The sequence below is a fragment of the Tripterygium wilfordii genome, chromosome 13, assembly GCF_013401445.1.
Source record: "Tripterygium wilfordii isolate XIE 37 chromosome 13, ASM1340144v1, whole genome shotgun sequence".
NCBI classification, from domain to species: domain Eukaryota; kingdom Viridiplantae; phylum Streptophyta; class Magnoliopsida; order Celastrales; family Celastraceae; genus Tripterygium; species Tripterygium wilfordii.
In genome coordinates, this window is record NC_052244.1 from 2,548,696 (window position 1) to 2,567,636 (window position 18,941).

At 37.6% G+C, this 18,941-nt stretch overlaps 2 protein-coding genes across 3 annotated transcripts; one reads left to right on the forward strand and one right to left on the reverse strand.

Moving 5' to 3' along the window:
• The first annotated feature begins 1,736 nt into the window (after window positions 1-1,736).
• Window positions 1,737-4,552, forward strand: LOC120013831 (nicotinate N-methyltransferase 1). Its single transcript, XM_038865782.1, has 3 exons — window positions 1,737-2,519; window positions 2,652-2,716; window positions 4,109-4,552. Exons 1-3 carry the CDS (start codon window positions 1,808-1,810, stop codon window positions 4,406-4,408), a joined length of 1,077 nt encoding a protein of 358 aa, XP_038721710.1. The 5' UTR covers window positions 1,737-1,807; the 3' UTR covers window positions 4,409-4,552.
• Window positions 4,553-6,620: 2,068 nt separating this feature from the next.
• On the reverse strand, window positions 6,621-17,602 carry LOC120011826 (UDP-glycosyltransferase 73D1-like). 2 transcript variants are annotated; one of them, XM_038862953.1, is made up of 8 exons: window positions 13,930-14,036; window positions 13,594-13,794; window positions 13,385-13,507; window positions 12,787-12,978; window positions 9,508-12,447; window positions 9,180-9,313; window positions 8,795-9,050; window positions 6,621-8,369 (listed from the first exon to the last, which is right to left on the reverse strand). In XM_038862953.1, the coding sequence occupies exons 1-7, from the start codon at window positions 14,008-14,010 to the stop codon at window positions 8,804-8,806; spliced, it is 3,918 nt and encodes a 1,305-aa protein (XP_038718881.1). In that variant the 5' UTR covers window positions 14,011-14,036; the 3' UTR covers window positions 6,621-8,369; window positions 8,795-8,803. The 2 variants fall into 2 exon arrangements, with proteins under 2 accessions (XP_038718881.1, XP_038718882.1); XM_038862954.1 differs by lacking the exons at window positions 6,621-8,369; window positions 9,180-9,313; window positions 9,508-12,447; ... (2 more) ...; window positions 13,594-13,794; window positions 13,930-14,036 and adding an exon at window positions 16,154-17,602 and having other exon boundaries at window positions 8,379-8,863.
• Between the last annotated feature and the right edge of the window lie 1,339 nt (window positions 17,603-18,941).

Sequence of the window (18,941 nt, forward strand, 5' to 3'; positions counted from 1 at the left end):
CTCGTGAGTCATGATAAAGTGTGAAGTTTAGTAGTAAGGGCCGGCATCGGGTCGTGCTTAGCCCTTAAAATGAGGCTCAGGCCCTACTTGGGCCTTTGGGTCCAGGTCGACTTTTGACTATATAATATTTTTGGGAAATTTTTTTTGCACATCACTAAAATATTAAGTTTACACCACTTAAATTAATATTATAAGTTTACACCTATATTTCAATGCACATAGACATTGCACATATATACACACACATAAACAGTGCACAAAAAATATATATATATATATGTATGTATGTATGTATAATGCCTAATCGGGCTTAGGGTCGGTCAAAATTGACCTGAGGTGTCGGATTTCAAGTCTTGCCCCACCCCATAAATGGAGTCCAAACCCCCCGGAGACATCGGGCTGCGTTGCCTAAATCCGATATAATTTTGGGTCAGGTTGGGCCTAGACCGCGAGTCAAATGGTGACCCCTAACGTTTAGTACCTCTTTACTTGTCAGTGACATTATCAATTTATTATACTTGCAAATCTATTTCAGAGCCCTTGATGAAGTCATCACTTGGCTAATCACATCTTTGAGATGACCAAATCCAGCAACCAAATCCGCAACCATATCCACAATTTGTGGTCATAAAAAGAACCAACTATATTTCCCTCTTGATTAGTGATTCCAGATCAAAAGTACAAAACTAGAGGCGTCCCTAGGGACATGCAACATGGATAGTCGCCCAGGCCCCCAATCCATGGGGCCCATTTTATTTTTTTAAAAAAAAACTATTTGTGTTATAGTTGGCCCAATCTCATTTAAGTAACATATGATATTTAATTATTTTTTAAAGATGACCATTTTTTTAAAGTGCGTCCAAGATCTCGAAAACTCAATTACGTGACTGTATAAAACGAAAACTAAGAAGACTGCAATTCGTGCTTTTTGGTTAGAAATTGATTGGAACCTCAACTGAATCCAATCTGTAGCCTGCCCCAATCTATTAATTTCACCTAATTGTCAACTCTACTTTTCAAAAAGTGAAAAAGTGAGATGAGGTTGAAGTCACAGGACCTGCTTGGCCGCCACACACACCTTGACAATTTTTAAGAAGCACGTAATCTCATAATAAATTACACTTCTTTCTTATCGGGTTGACAACAAAAACACTTTTGGTTAGTTATCTTAATTAAAACGTTTGCATTATTCCTTAATTTCAAGCAATATATTTGGTTGTAGGCCATATCAAGCAATACATCAATTATATATATAAAAAAGTTTACATAATCGCATCCTCATAACCAATACCTCGACCTTTATAGATCACACCACTTTAGGAACGGTTTGGTTTATTTCCTGTTTTTGTGTTTTTTGAAAATTTTCAAAAAAATGTCTTTCTCGTTTTTTCTTTTTCAAGCTATTTTTTTAGTAATTTACAATTTTTATATGTTCGTAGGAATATTCAAAATTATCGATCATAATCAAAACAACCGATAACTCAATCGAAAATTCCATTATTTCCCCAAAAAATTACATATTTCTTCAAAGAATGATCGAAAAAACCTATCGATAACCAAAAACTAAAAAATTCAATAAATAACTGATCGATTAATCAATTAAAAATTTATGTATAAAAATCCGACCGGTAACCAACCGGCCACCGTTTAAATTTATGTAAAAAAAACGAAGCATGGACAGACTTACAATAGTAAAATGGGCCACAGATATATTTTCGAGAAAACGACAAAAAATGCACTCTCAGCTCACAAATTCACAAGTCATAATATGTGAAAGTGAAAACAAGAAGAGATTGAAAGAGTAGTTATGGAAAACCAGAGCGCCACGGAGGCCGGCAACAGTGCGAGGTTGGCCATATATGAGCTGGCCAACATGATTAGCATTCCGATGTCGCTAAACGCCGTCGTACGACTCAACGTGGCCGACGCAATCTGGCAAGGTGGGGCCAACACACCACTCACTGCCTCCCAGATCCTCTCGCTCGCCCTCCCATCATCACACCGCGGTGATCCGGAGAATCTTCAGCGCTTACTCCGTATGCTCACCAGCTACGGTGTGTTCGCGGAGCATTCGAACACTGACGGTTCGGAGAGGAAATATTCCCTCACTGAGATTGGCCGAACCCTCGTAACCGACTCCGAGGGTCTCTCCTGCGCGCCTTACGTCCTGCAACATCACCAAGACGCGCTCATGAGAGCGTGGCCTCTGGTGCACGAGGCAGTGGTGGACCCCACGTCTGAGCCGTTCACGAAGGCGAACGGCGAGCCTGCATACTCGTACTATGGAAAGAAGCCTGAAATGAATGTACTGATGCAGAAGGCCATGTCCGGACTATCCGTGCCGTTCATGAAAGCAGTTTTGGACGGCTACGATGGGTTTAACGGAGTGGAACGATTGGTAGATGTTGGTGGGAGTGCAGGGGATTGCCTGCGAATGATCTTGCAGAAACACCCAACTGTGCGTGAAGGGATCAACTTCGATTTGCCAGAAGTCATAGCCAAAGCACCAAAAGTTCCAGGTAATTAATTATAAATATATGATCAGATCAAATCAGTCTGTATTTCAAATGCAACTATGAAATCTGTTTCAGAGATTTGTACTGAAAAGTGAAAATAATTTGCGTCTTTTTGTTGTTTATGGATTGTTGCAGGTGTGAGTCATGTTGGTGGTGATATGTTCAAGTCGATTCCTTCAGGGGATGCCATTTTCATGAAGGTACAGGTCTCTTGCTCCTGTGAATTATTGTTGTTATGAAGGATTGGGGATACAACGGTGCACTGTTTTGGAAAAATCATAAATATCTAGTTTAACGAGACGAATCCAATGCTATATTTTTTCCCGAAACAAAAATCAAAATTCAAACCCCATTTTATCTCCAAATTTACATGACGCGTGAATTAACTATTGATTATAAACATACTTGTATAACCCATTTAACATTCAACACTCCACGTTAATTGGTGGTTTAATGGATGTCAGATTTTGGAGGTTTCAAATATTATTCTTAATCAAATTCATCGGGAACGAAAATAAAATGTTTTGAGTTTATATTACATAATCTAAAATTATCATGTCTTTTTCATGTCGATTTTAATTTTTATTTCGAATAGAAAATATACCATTTGATTTTTCTAAATTTTTTAGATTTGTTTTTTTCCCCAACCGTTAAGAGTCCTCCTTGTTGGCACATCACAGCCTCTTTTTCCTCTGTTTAGATTTGTGTTTTTTGTGAATATCGTCTGCGCATGACTTGTGATGGTGGGGAGGGGTTAACTAGCGACCACAATATTTGTGATTGGGGATGTTTGTCATTGTCAGTCAGCAAAGTAAAAGTGGAGAGCAATAGAATATCGCCATAAACTGAGAGTCATTAAAGTATTAATTTCTTCCTGGGACTATGCCTTGGTTTGAATCATTCTTTTGTTCTTATCTCAAGACAAAGGAAGATGCTTTGCATGTCCTTTTGCCTTACGTTATCTTCTTTTTTAGGGTGTAATTTATTCAATATGAGTGACTTTGATGCTTTCAGATTGGTGGAAATAGTCAGTCAGTGACACTTTTAACAACTTCACATTAGTATAGTTGGTATATCCTCGGGTTTAGACGTGAAAGATTCTTCAAGGTGGACGTTCGAATCGATGGGACGTAATTCCTTGGGGTTTCCTGAGTTCCATGAGCCGAGAGCTAATAGCACATTCATGCTTCCTTGGAGGAGTTAATAACCATATTCTTGGCTTCGTTACTTATAGTCTTATTTGTGCATTGAGTTTCGGCTCAGAACTAAATTGATGGCACACTGTGCGTACATGGTGGTCATTTTGGATTTAAAACTGGATCAAAGGTCACAAAGTGGTCATTGGGCTGGGGTCTTCCCGGTCACCGAAAAAAGGTCATGGCACTCATTTCTTAACAAGAAAAACAAGACCAGGGTTGTTGGGAATTGTCTATGTATACAGTTTAACTGATAAGTTGCAGATTGTTAATGCGGTAAATCAAAGTTGGGTTCTCCAGCTGAAATGTTTTTTACACAGAAAAAGGAAATAAATAGAGATTTTTTTTAGCTCAAGACTAACAGAGCTATGTCTTTGTGATGTATTGGATATGCAGTGGATCTTGACTACATGGACAGATGATGAATGCAAGCTGATCATGAAAAATTGTTACAATGCACTACCTGTTGGGGGGAAGCTGATCGCTTGTGAGCCAGTGCTGCCGGTTCAAACTGACAACAGTCCGAGGACCCGCGCTCTGCTCGAAGGAGACATCTTTGTCATGACAATTTACAGGGCTAAAGGTAAGCATAGGACTGAAGAAGAATTCACACAGATTGGTCTCTCTGCTGGTTTCCGCAGTTTCAAATCATTCTCTGTTGATTACTTCTACACTGTGTTGGAGTTTCAAAAATGAATCATTATATCATGATCAAGGAGAGAAACTTTAATAAAATGTTATTGGGCTAGAGGAAAAACTCTGATCAATTAATCTTCCATATTAAGTTATTCTATAAGCATCTGAATGATTTATTTATAATACTACTGTTAACCTCTCTAATCTCTGTATTCTTCTATGACATGCATTTACTCTGATAGGGAACTGTTATAGCATTTTCAGGATACGGCCATTGGTCTCCATCATCCATATATGAAATGTCCATGTAGGGTTCTGCTTCATACTGCTTTAGTTGCCTCCCAAATGAGGCTCTTGAGGAATAGTCTGCTCCGGGTCAGTAGCACTGCTCACAGGACAATTGATTGGTAAATCCCGGGTCACATAGAATACTCCGCAACTCCCATGGACCCGTTAAAACTTAAAACTTGGGTCGAAGTCCTATGCAGGAAGATAATGTAGGGTGACATTTGCACAAGCTGTGCTGAGTAATGGTTCATTTCGCAAATTGCGATAATAGAAACACCAATGAGACTTGAACTCGTGACCTTCCGCTTGTGATAAGAGTGACCCATTGTTGATACATAGCATGTGTGACATTAACAATTCTAAACCAGTGGTTTAATACTCTGATTGAGATAGAGACAATATTAAGTTAGTTTAAGGGGAGAAGAGGTAATAGCAATTAGGATCAACAAGAGACTGGTCTCTAGAGAGGTCTCTCCAATCATTCCATCCATATGGAGACACTGACATCAGACATGTATAGTATGTTTTCGCTACGGAGTTGATGGTGCAACCCTGCCATATACTGAATTAGTCTCAATGACTACTAGTCATATTGAACAAAATATCTTAAACTGCGCAATTGAAGACAAATAACAATGCTTGACTGAGAAGCTACAGGACATTGATTGAAGATTCTTAGAGATGACTAAGTACCTCAAAGAGTGATCTAGCTAGCTTTTCCAAAAATGAAATCGATGGAGCCTTGGATCAAGCATTCTTTGAAATACTGACTGCCACGATATAGTTTTATTCTCTATATAGTTTGAGCTGGAGAGTATTGGGCTGTGAGTGGAGTTTGGGCCGTGCCTTAGCTGGGGTGTTTTGCTTTTGGATTATGGGTTGGCCCCAGCTAAAGCACTTCTTGGGCCCTGGGCCTTGTTTCTTGGGCTGTGGGCAGTGTTTTCTTGATTTGTTTCGTTTGGGTGGCATATCCTTTTTTTTTTTTTGGGATTTCATTCATCTTGGGGTCTGCGTCTCGTACTTTTATACAAATTTTTTTTTCTCAATGCAATGTTACTTTAAGAGTGTGTTTGGATTTTGGATTGAGGAATTTGAGGGAAGGGAAGGGAAGGAAATCTCCCCGTAATTCTCTTTAAATCCATCATCTTAATGAAATCTTTACCACAATGCTCTTTAAATATCTCTCCTTAATTTTTCTAAACTATCTAAACAAATGAATTAGAAGGACACTCCATTTCCCTTCCCTTCTCTTCCCTTCCCTTCTCTTCCCTTCCCCCAAATCCCTCAATCCAAACACACTATAAAAAAAAAAACCAGAACAAGGTATGTTATTTGTAGGATCAAAGCATTGAAAATATGTAATTGGGTCATATCAATGTGAATTTCCAACTAGTCAAGTAAAACAGACAACATTACCAGTAAAAAAAGAAATTGTTGCAGTGAAAAAACAAATTGTTTTGTTTGGGTGGCATTTCCCTTTTTTTTTTGTGGGATTTCATTCATCTTGGGGCATGCGTCTCGTACTTTTATACAATTTTTTTTTCTCAACGCCATGTTACTTTAAGAGTGTGTTTGGACTTTGAATTGAGGAATTTGGGGGAAGAGAATGAAATCTTCCCCCTAATTCTCTCCAAATTCATCCTCTTAATGAAATCTTTACCCCAATCCTCTTCAAATATCTCTTCTTATTTTCTAAACAATTCAAACAAATGAAATAGACGGACACTCCATTTCTCTTCCCCCAAATCCCTCAATCCAAACACACAATAAAAAATAAAGAAAACCAGAACAAGGTATGTTATTTGTAGGATGAAAGCATTAAAAATATGTAATTGGGTCATATCAGTGTGAATTTCCAACTATTCAAGTAAAACAGACAACATTACCAGTAAAAAAAGAAATTGTTGCAGTGAAACTAGTAAAGACAGAGATGCTATAATAATTCATGCTGGAGACAGGTGCAGTATTGAAACTAAAACATAGATGGAGACATTTGGGGAATCTATTGCTCAATAACTCAAGCAATGTGTTTAAACACAAAACTCACACAAGCTATATATATATATTATATAGTACTGCAATTACAAACCCAGGTGGCCTGAGGACTACTACATAGATATGAGAAGCAAAACACCATAAAAGCACATTCATGACACATAATGCGTCAATTTTATTCCATGAAATGAAAAACCAACACAATCTAGGTCACCCTTACGATTGTTTCCTCGATCAAGCTCAGATCACTTGAACGAAGAGAGACACCGAGCTGGAAGTAGTAGAATGCCAAAGGATCGAAGTTGCCCTATGCAGAGAGACACAGTCCCCTTAACAAGGCGATTCAGTTCCATATTTGATCACCACCACGTCTCCAGAATCGCCGTGAAGGGACATTGAAAATGAAATTAGAAAACAAACAAGAAATGACCTGACCACCCCCCACCACCACTTTGATAAGAGCCATTGACATGGGGGGGTGGTGGTCATGGAGGGAGTGAAAAAGCTGTAGCTTCACATGATGGGATGATGGTGAAGTACTAAGAGGGTTTGGATATGAAGAATGTGTTGGTTGTTATAGGGTTTTGTTTTCTTGGTCTTGAGGGCAATAAAAGGCAGAGATGACTTAAGTAGGAGAAGTGTTGTCACTTTATGTTAAAGCAGACTACAAATAAAGAAAAGTTAGGGAGTGGAGGGAGCATGTTTTAGCATCTTCCATAGGATATACCATTGTCAATTCCACCTCCTTTCCTCCACATCTGATCACAACACTTATCCTTTTCATTTTCTCATCTTTCATCCATTTTTTTCTTTCAGAGTGTTAGAATATGTATAAATTATGTAAAATGACCCAACCTAACAAGTAAACTTTTTGGGTTGAATGGTGTTAGTATTAGTTACTCACTTGGGGTGACAACAAATTGGGGTTTTAAATTTCAGAAGTTAATGTTTCAACTTTGAACCCAAGTCTTCCTGCTTTGATATCTTATTAAGATTAGTTATTTTACCATTCAACCCAATAAGTTAGGTAAAGTAACTAATCTTAACAAGAAACATACACCAATATTATATATTCATCTAAGGGTTGATATTCTCTTGCAATTGATCTTTCTATATTTTTAGCCGTTCAATCAACTTGATTCTACTTTTACACATTAGGCCTCAGTATAGATGTTTTGAGCTTCACCAAGGGTCACCAAGCACTTTTTATTTATTTATTCTTTGTTCTTTAGCCTTATGTCTGTCTGAGTAAGATTTCATATTTTTAAATGACACCAGCAGGATCATTCTTTGATTTCATTGAACAAGAAGTTTGATTATCTTATTTTGTTTACGTAATCGCTTTAAAGCAGGTTTTGCGCTTTGATGAGTCATGTTGTATTGTATTCAGACAATGGCTGTGAATTGAATTGTGAAGGAAGACTTAATATAGTGGTTTTGTCAAACAGGCTCTCTGTAATACCATAGCGTGCAAAAACTTTTTTTTTTTTTCCTAAAAAGCGAGAAAAAGAGCATACAAGAAGATTTGAGATTCATGTAGCCAGGAAACTATGCTAGAGTCAAGAATTCTGATTATAGCCAAGAAAAATCAGAAAAGGAGATGGCTGAGGTTGATTGGATGGAAGGGCACATTGGAAATTTTTGGAGAATATTATTTTATTCCACAATGAACATTAAATCCATGTGCTCTATTGAGTACTTGCCTTTCAGGTTCCACTACCTTCTGCACTGCAGACCACTGCACGGATCAAAGAAGAACCATGATTAATGAGATATAGCTGGAAACTCATGATACTTCTTCCTTTACATTGGGCAGGTGGAGGGGGTATGAATAATTTGATTTCTTATGGTATGTTTTACTACATTGAGATTGGCAGAATCCCTTTAACCTTGAACATCTTAAAAACAAACTCTTATGCAGCTCCTGCTACTAGCAACTACAGAAAGATGAAAAATCCAGCGATCCATAACATGTTTGACAGTGAAAAGGGGAAGGAACAGTTGGGCACAGCACTTGCCCAATATATACGAATTCTGGCCATTATTTAGTTACTCTCCTCAACAGTTATTCACCCTCAAGAACAGCTTTGAAGATCAAAACTGGTTGTATGACAGGATATATAAGGGAAAAAAGAGTCTGAAGTTGTTGGAAGAAGGGCTTACATGGGAAGATCATGAAGTAAATGAGAACAACCGCTTTCCTTCTTTTGCTGATTTGATTTTCATCACAAGCTCTTCGCGCTGAGCTTCTACTTCAGCATATTTGAGGCTCATGTTCAGGTAGCGCTCACGAAGGTCTCTTAATTCTGATTCCATTGGTGAGTTTGTTTGCTCATTTCTGTCTTTTGGTGTAACCTCATCTCCAGTCATCAATTTTCTAGGAGATTCGAATCGATTCTTCCTACCTTCAGATGTTAATCTGCGTGCAAGTTATTAAGAGTCAAATATCTGATGTAATGAAAATAACGTCGCACCAAAGAATATCCAGCTCTCTTGGGGATATGGTTATGATCAATTATGTGTCATATTGGGTTCTGCTGGCATTCACCTTTTAAGCTGAACATGATACATTTTATTTGCTTCTTTAGCCTTGGTAAGTTCTTCCTCTAGTGATTGAATCTTCAAGAGAGGGTCTCCAGCAGGATGAGGAATTTCATCAGAAATTTCATATCCATCTTCACTCTGTATTGGAAAAATAAAATGAAAAGGAAGCCTGAAGGAGTTAGACAATACGATTACAAAAAAATAAAAAACCACTTAGATTAATATCCACCACTGGAAATCAAAGATTCAGAGGTTGTATATATAAAAAGAAATTTTAAAAATTTCACAATGGCTGTAAAAATGCAGAAGCGAAAAGGAAATGGTCATTGTACCTCTTTTTGATGCCGATTCTTGTAAGAAGTTATGTTAGATGCTTTGTGATTATTTGCTTCTTCCTGCGTCAATTTTAGTGCTTCTTCAAGTGCTTGAGCTTTAGTCATACTCTCATATTTCTCTTCCTCGAGTAGTTGGATCTTCTGCTGAAATTTCTCGTTTTCCCTCTTTATCCGGCTGAGCTCAAATTTAAGCTCATCATCCTGTGCACAGAATGTCTCTTTTTCCACTAGATCATCTGCCATCTCCAAAAGCTTTTCTTCCAAGGTGATTCTGCTCTTTTTACAGTCCTCTAATTCAGCCACAGCTTCCTGCAAGGTAGAAATCTTCTCCACTAATGAATTTTTCTCTAACTTCAATTCTTCACATTCTCCAGATATTTGGTTTAATGATGCCTCGAGTTTCTCTTTCTCAGACTTTGACGCATTGAGCTTCTTCGTTAATGTCAAAACCTTATCTTGATGATGTGCTACTTTTAGCAACTGCGTCTTCAGATTTGAAGATTCTTCCATTAGCTGTTGTCGTTCATATTCACAAACTGTAAGCTTTAGCTCAAGATCATTAACATCAGTCTTGAACTTTTCATCCCCATGTTTGTATTTCTGTAGCGACTTCAACAGTCTATCATTATCAGTCTTCAGCTTTTCCATGTTCTGTTTGAAGGTCGCAAGCTCAGCCACCAAGCCTTGTACCTTCTCCTCAGATTCTATTTTCATATTATTGAGGTCACTTTCCAGTTTGGCTTGTAAGTGAGATACTTCATGCTCACATTCAGAGGTTATTCTATCCCTTTCTTCATGAGCTGCAGAAAGTTTCCTGGTGAGATGTTTTACCTCTTGTTGTAAATTCTCAACTTCAGCTTTGTGTTCCATATATATCTGATTGAGCAACATTTCACCTTGATCAAGTTTCTCTTTGTGTCTTCTGTTTTCATCAAGAAGTGTATCTAATTCTGCAGTTAAAATCTTCTCTCTTGAAGCACTATCTTCCAGCACTGAAGAAAGTTTTGCTTCCAGAAGTTCTATTTTCTTAGAGCTATCAGCAAAACTTGCATGCGACTCCTTCAACTTTGTCTCCAGGTGGGAATGAAGCTCATGCAATTCCAAGTTCTTATTCTTTAAATCTCCATTAGTTTTTTTAAGTAAATTACACTCATCAATCAGACTCTCATTGGCTGCTTGTAGCTTGGTATTTTCTTTTCTCAAACATTTACATTCTTCTTTAGCTGCAGACAATTGATTATTTCTGTCCTCTAGATTGTGCTTCAGATCCATCTTTTGAGTCTCCATATCAGTTCTCAATTTTGTGATCTCATCTTGCAGCGTCAGGACAAGATGTTTTGATTTTTCTAGCTCCAGTTCACTTGCATCCGTCTCAACCGTCAAAGACCTCAGTTGAACATCCAAGTCGGATATGTGAGCCGACAGCTGCATATTTTCTTGCTCTAAATCTGATATACGGATCTCCAGTTCGTGCTTCCCACTTTCCAGTTCTGAGGATTTTCTTTCCAAATATTTATTTACAGAAGTTTGAGAATCAACACTACTGCTAAGCACTATTAAATCATTTTGCAAATCAGTCAAGCATTTTGTAGCAATCTCACTTTCTTTAAGGAAAACTTCCATGTTATCCTCTAGCTCCGCTTTGTCATCTTGAAGATCTGAAAACTTAGACTCTAATGCACTTTGACTCTGCAGAAGCTTGCTAATCTCCTCTTCTTTCGATAGCAGATTAACCTCAAGTGTCTGTAATTTCAAACTTTTTTCAGCCAATTCCTCCCCAAGTTCTTCAATTTTTACTTCCAGTTCGATATTCAACCTCTCAAGTTCTTTGATGGACAAGTTATAGTCGTTTCCTATCTCATCAAGTACTTCCTTCTTCAGCTTCTCTTTGAGACTATGCATTTCGTATTCTTGATAACTCACTTCGGACCCAGATATGGAAAAACCATTGGTTAAAAGCTTATTGGATGGCCGAGATGTGCTTTCCGCCATTGCATTGTCATTTATCTCTTTTAGTTTGCTCAAGAGCTGAAACTTTTCATCCGTCAGTTCAGTACAGTCCCTTTCAAGCATCTGCAACTTCTCTTTCAGGGCTTTGATTTCTCCGATCAGATCTGCATTCTCTGCAATAATGGAATCCATTGTTGCAGGTTGTCTTTCTTGGATAGAGCTATCCATTTCAGTGAGTTTTAATGGTAGCGTTGAGACGTTCTCCATCTCAAGTTTCTGCTTTTCAATGGTCTCTTCCAGCTCTTGAAGCACACTCACAAGCTCAAGATTTGATTCTTGACTCCTCATCAACTGCAGAGCCAAGTCATTATTGGATTCCTTTTGAAATTTAATTTCATCTTGCAGTTCCTTTTGTACATGGGTTACCCCTTCATCTTGAAATAGTGAATCCTCTGATGAAGATGGATTTATCATTGACTTCTCTAACTGTAGCTTCAGTTGTGCAACTTCCTTTTGCAAACCATCACGTTCTGCACAAGCTGCTGAAAGCTCCATGCTCAGATTCGACTGTTTTTTGTATTGATCCGAGTATTCTTTCTTCATTATCTCCAAATCAAGCATGTGCTTCCGCGCATTCCTCTCCCACGTCTTAGCTTCCTTGCGAAGCTCTTCGATTGTATCTTCTGCAGCTTCAAAAAGGTTTCTGGAAGAACCAAATGTTCTCAAATCTTTTTGATTTTCCTGAAACTGGTATTCTGAGTCCATATGCTGTGAATTAAAGGATGAGTAATTTGATTGACAATGATTGCCAGCATGAGAATTTGTTGGTGGAGCACTATTCTGGAAGCCGCTGGTTAGTTCTTGTCCACCAATCCGATTATGGTCATTGCCATTTAAGTTGCTACCAGAAGAGAGCCTTTCCTCCATGGAATTTGCAGCTGAGTCATACCCGTGATGTGAACCTGAAGCAGTATAGAAAATTTCTTCCTACAATAAAAAGAACATTATCTTAGTTTCAGGGATGAAAAATGGCTAACATCAAGTAGCACAATCGCCCATGCCCAATTTTTCGCTCTAGGACTTAAATTATTTAATTGATCCACAATGTGCAATGCACACTAACAAGAAGTATCACTTAATGATGGTCTGAAGCAGAATGTTTCATGCGAGAATTTAACGTATTCCATCATTGGTTTCACTATCACCTTACAGGAATGATCAAGCATGAGACTAACTGAACAAAAATTGCATTTATCAGCAAAGAGCAATATACATTTCTGGTTTGAGCAAAAGACAGATGTAGTCCAATGTAAGATGTAGCCATACCATACTCCCAGGTTCTATGTCAAGCTCTTTATGGGAGTAGGAGCTTGAACTCCTCGTAGATGCACTGTGAGATGCTTCTGATTTGACATCCACATTCGGAGAGTCGGGATTCAAATCATCCTCATTTGAATTGGACTTTTTGGGTGTAGTTTCCCTGATTTCTGTTCTTGGTGTCAAGCAGTGGATTTTGAGCTGGAAACCAGATTGAAAACAAAACATTAGACTACTAGGGCAAGAACTCTCAAGGGAATCATATATTGACAAAAACCTATTCACTAGTGCAGAAAGAAAATCAATTGAACCATCTTGGCCATTACGCCATCCTCCCCTAATGTCACAATTAGTGGGTTACAGGAATAATTGCTACTTTAGACTCTCGTCCTAAAATCTTTGGCAGATATTGTCTATTGATTGCCTAATTTTGTCCACCATACAAGTCATTGAATTTTTCTTTAAGGAAAGGAAAAAAAAAAACCCTGGGTTCTCATTGCTCCATTCCTTGCACTAGAAGCAATAATCAATGGCTACTACCATGATGAATTTCAATCCATTAGGCTAACAATGGTATGTAATTGAGAGCACAATTCCTGAAACTTACTTGTAAAACAGTTCCATGATTGTTCTTCTTCAATGGAAATTGAAGAGGAACAGGATCACTTGAACCCACATAGCTTGCCATATTCACTGTTGCCTCTCCAAGAATGCCAGATCTGGCTGATCCCTAAATCACACAACATTCAAATACTATAAAATCACAATTATTCTGTAAGAAGAAAAAGAACAAGAACATCATAATTTTTGGCCTACCATGGCAACAACAAGCTTGAAAAGGCACTCTTCTTCAAGCTCCTTTGAAGAATCTTCCCCTGAAACCCAAATAGACTCCAACAGAGTCTCCGTCCATCGACAGTTCCCATTTCGCACCAACGCCTTACTCAATTTCGCAATCGTTTTCCCCGTCTCCACCGCAATTATACTCACATACAACCTCTCCCACCCCTTCGGGACCTGCAAACACACAGCCAATCACACAATTCACACACACAGTCACACACCCACATATATATACTTATACATATATATAAACAATTCTGGTATTTTATACTTCTTTATTTTTAACCGATGTGGGATTGTTTTAATAACCTGGAGAGCCTTGAAATGAGAGAGTTTGAAATCAATCTTCTCTCCTGATTTGGCAGGCTTAGACTTCTGCAACCTTAACATTTCTTCTCTTCTTCTTCTTCTTCTTATTCTTCTTCTTTCTAAAACCTCTGTGTTCGTTCTTGCTTAGTTAAACAGCCAAAATGGTTGATTTTAGCGATGTTAGCTGGTTGGTCATTGTTGTGCAGTTGTCGTTTTATGTCATACCAACCTTGGCATTTGCTTCAACAAGAACAACTTGTACTGCATGGGAGCAAAGTTTCTGTCTTTTCATTGTAGGAATTGAGTGTGAATGTTGAAACCGGCAATAACCAGTTTGGTTCCATGTTCAAACCAACACTTTTGCCTCTTTTAATGGTGTAGATTAAAATCCAACCCTTTTGCTTTGTTTACGTGTCTCAGTAAGAGACGTAGATGCAAACATTCATTATTTTTTTATGTTTGTTATAGCGTCTCCCGGGCTAGTTCTACAATAAACTGTACCAAACAGGCTTTGATTTCATCGAACAATGTTTTATTCTCCTCTAATTTTAGACGATTACTGTTTATTGTTTTTTCTTGGGGATCTACGAGTGGATTGAGACCGGGCGATGAGTTCTAGTAACATTGCCCTGTTGTTGTAATCTTGTACAACAGTATAAGTTCCAATCAGTGGTGGAGTTGGGATGCATTGTTACCGCGGTTACACTTTCTATAATGATAAACAATTACATACTAAAATAACATACTAAGCGGATAAAATAATATTAGTTAAAGTAACTCAAATAGTCATAGTTATAGTCATAAAAATAAACATATTACAATTTGACAAATAACAAAGAAATTACAGTTTTTTCTTACGAGTCTTCATATTCTGAAATCGCTTCATAATAGTCTCATTATCAATACTACTAAAAATTTCTTTCTCAATATAGACAACCAAGCTATCATTCATCCATTTGTCTCCCATTCGGTTACGCAATCGACTCTTCACAATATTCATAGCAGAAAATACCCTCTCCACGGTTGCAGTTGCAACCGATAAGATCAATGTCAACGTGATAAGCGTATACACGAACGAAAACACTACATTCTTCTTTGTCTCTACCATCTTTTGAGCAAGACCCACAATACCTTTGATACCTGAAAATTTTCATTGTTACGCACATCAATAATATAAGTCTCAAGTTGATTACTAAGCATCATAGGATCCACCATAGAAAATTCTTCTGGATAGAATTCAGCAAGACAAACCAACATTTCTTTATTGAAAGGAGAAAATGAGTCACTATTCAAGCATGCTATACAACGAAGTAATTTTGTTGTCTCAGTGAACCGATTATCAAGCTCTTGAACTTGTCTATCTATGAGAGTGTTAAACAATTCAACTTCAAAATGAAACAAGTTGGTGATTTTTGGAGCATTCCTTCTTGGACGGCCACGAACTTTATATAAATCTTTCATGTTTGGAACATCAATGTCATGCTTGTCACAAAAGCATGAAACTTCCTCTAACAAACTATCCCAACCACTAGTTCTCATACTTCTCAAGCGTATCTTAGATGCTTTCACCAAATCCATTGCATTCTCAATGTCTTGATCTTTTCTTTGTAATGCTTGTGAGAGTTCATTTGTAAGTCCCAACATTTTCATCATTAAATGAAGAGTGAAAACAAAGTCAAAGGATTGCATTACCTCTAATAAGACAACAGCTCCAGTCTTATGTTCAAAGCTTGAACCATCGACTCTAATATATCAAAACAACACAGTATTACATATATTAATTTTTTTAAAAAAAAATTGAGTGGGGTTACTTGACCCCACTCTACCCTTCTATCTCCGCCCTTGGTTCCCATAGCGTATGTGGTGTAGAGTCTTGAACAACCGAATTAAAATGGATTCGGAGTTCTACACAATTCTCTAGAGTTTACCATTCACATAAATGGTAGGAAAAAATTAGGCAATTTTTAAGAGTTTCTTTTTTACCAATATAACAGTGGTGACATAAATACATATCCATATAATATTAAACTCAACTTTATTACCCATATAATATTCCACGCCATTGAGAATGACGTGACTAGTTTCGTGTTTTTACAATCATGACTATGTAATTAAATATGTATGAGAACCACATCTTGAAGATGAATTATTCCTAAAAGAAAGAACCTTGAACAATTGAGAAAACTACTTAGCTCTTGTTTTGAGTGATCACTTGATTCATTACATCTTGAATTAAGAGTGACATGTTGAAGTAAGAAGATCCACCTTCTTCCATTACCTTTTTTGCTATTTTTCCAAGTTCTCTTGCTCTGTTTCTCCTCTCTTCACCTTCTTCTCCCTTGTCCATTAACATTTCTATGGCCTTAACAATATGGTTTTTCGTGACCAACACACCAAGCTCTTCTTCTTGTCCCCATCTAACCGGAATCTCCACGCCTACTCGAACTCCAGTCCTCAAAATCGCAACGACTAGCTTTTCGTTAAAGAATTGCTCAGAGAATTGAGGCCATGTTATCATCGGCACGCCAGAGTATACACCTTCTATGGTAGAGTTCCAACCACAATGTGTCAAGAACCCTCCTATTGCTGGGTGTGACAGTAGTAGAACTTGTGGAGCCCAACCTTTGATCACCAGTCCTCTTCCTTTGGTCCTTTCTTCAAATCTTTCCTCCATCAACCACTTCTCTAGCTCAAGATAAGATTTTTCCCCTGTTTTGGGAACAACCCAGATAAATGGTTGTTTTGTTTCCTCCAATGCCAATCCTAGTTCTATCAGTTGAGATGTAACTAGACGACACAAGCTACCAAGACAAGCGTAAATAACCGACCTTGGTTTGATTGAATCGAGCCAATCAAGGCATTGTTTCTCATCAATTGATGCCTTGTTTCCTCTCTCAAACTTGTCCAGAGTTTCCTTGTTAGTTAAAGAAACTGGCCCTATGCACCATACTTTTTTCTTTATGGCCTTCTGGTAGAAGTCAGCACAACCATGCTCTAATTCATCAAAACTGTTAACCACAACTCCAAAAGCTGTTGATTCGGCCTCTCTCATCTTGTCCCGAATATCGTCCAGATCGGGTAGGCTCACAAAAGTTCCTGGAAGCTGAGCCATTGTGACCTCAACCTTCTGTGGCAATCCTGGTATCACAAAAGGTTCCGAATCCGAAGATACCGAAAGGTGAGCATTATGAAGCTTGATATTATGAGAACTCAACAATGAAAAACATGACATTCCATGGAAAACAATCCGCGGAACGTTGAATCTTTTAGCAGTACATGATGTCCAGGAGATGCACTTGTCCGAGATTATGCAGCTTGGAGGGTTCTCATGCTGTTGAAGAAACTGCTCCAAAGGTTCTTGTAGCATGGCAAGTGCATTGTAGAATTTTCTTAGCAGGTTTCTTGAAGGCAAACTGTCGAGATTCTCGCAACCTACTGGCAGCCCCACTTCTTGGCATGGAAATGGAATCTGAAACAGCCTAATCGGGAGCCCTGATCTTTCCGCTCGATCGATGATCGTCTCGAATCTTGATGCATTTTGAGGGGTGGTGACCAAGGTGACAAGAACACCTCTTTCTGCAATTAGTCTCGCCATGTCAATCATTGGAATCATGTGGCCTTGAGCCATGAGTGGGATCAAGACGAAGTGTAATTGGCCTGAAATTGAGGCCATTGCTCATGCAAAAAAATATGGCGACTGGTTTGGTGATTGGTAGATGTTTTAAATTTCATGCAAATAAATGGCTTTTAATATAGCGAGTATGATACCTAACTCTGATACGGTAGCGCTTGACTTTGTACTTCATCTATACGTCTATACCCAACTTGGGTTTTCAGTTGGAGTGTATGTGCTGAGCTCGGTTCAATTTACACGTCCTCCAAGAAATTTTTGTGCGCACCCAACTTGGGTTTTGGATTGGAGTGAAAGTGTTGAGCTTGGTTTAATTTACACATCGTCAAGAAATTTCTATGCTCACAGACTTGACTGTCCGAGTTTAGACCTAACAAATTTGTAAGGTGTCAGTTCTCGGTCAATAAAAAAATTGAAGTCAATTCATAATACTAGTTTTATGAATTTTTCAGTCTTTCTGTGATTTAGCTAGCATTATTGTTTGTTAGATTCTAATGGCTTATAAGTAGGGATGACGAAATTATGTTCGGCCTAAATGACCGAATTGACAAGCCGCACACGCTACTATAGTTGAATACTTTAATTCCACAAAAAATGTGTCAAGAACCCTCCAATTGCAGAATGAAACAGTATCATCTATTGTGGTCCCCCCCTTTGATTCTCTATTCAAATTTGTCTTCTTCATACCAATTCTCTACTCCTGTCGAGAAATATCTGTTTTTGAATATCCAAATGAAAGAACATTTTGATGCTTGTTAGCCTAAACCAAGCTAAAACAATTTATTTGCACTGCAAGGAAATTGGACTTTCACTGTGTTGATTTAGGCTCCGTTTGGTAGAGCGGTTAGATTGATTTTCAACGCTAATTTAAAAACTGTGGAAAAAAAAAAAACAATAATAAACGTCGCGTAATAAGCTCTGAGGTGTTTGGTGAATTAAAAGCTGACGTTAATTTATAAAATGTTATCTTAAACTTTATAATATTATATTTTATGATTTTATAATTTTTATCAAAATTTATTCTTATAAATATAATTTTTTATTAATTTAAGTATAAATTATAAATATTTTCAAAATTATTTTTATGTATAATTAATAAAAAATGTTAAGTACAATAATAATAACCAATTAATTTTAAACTTATAAATTATAAATCTTCGACGTGGGCCCCACTATTTTGATGTCACATAGTACCCATCTATTATACACACACTCCCTTTTTTGATGAAAATATAAGTATTAAATTAAATTAATTTCATATTTATAGTTGCAAATTACTGTAATATTTATGCAAAATTAGAAAATGAGTTAGCTGGTCAAGTCAACCCAGTAAATATTCCAAAATTCAAGAAAAACGTGTAAATGGGGGTCAAAAATTTTC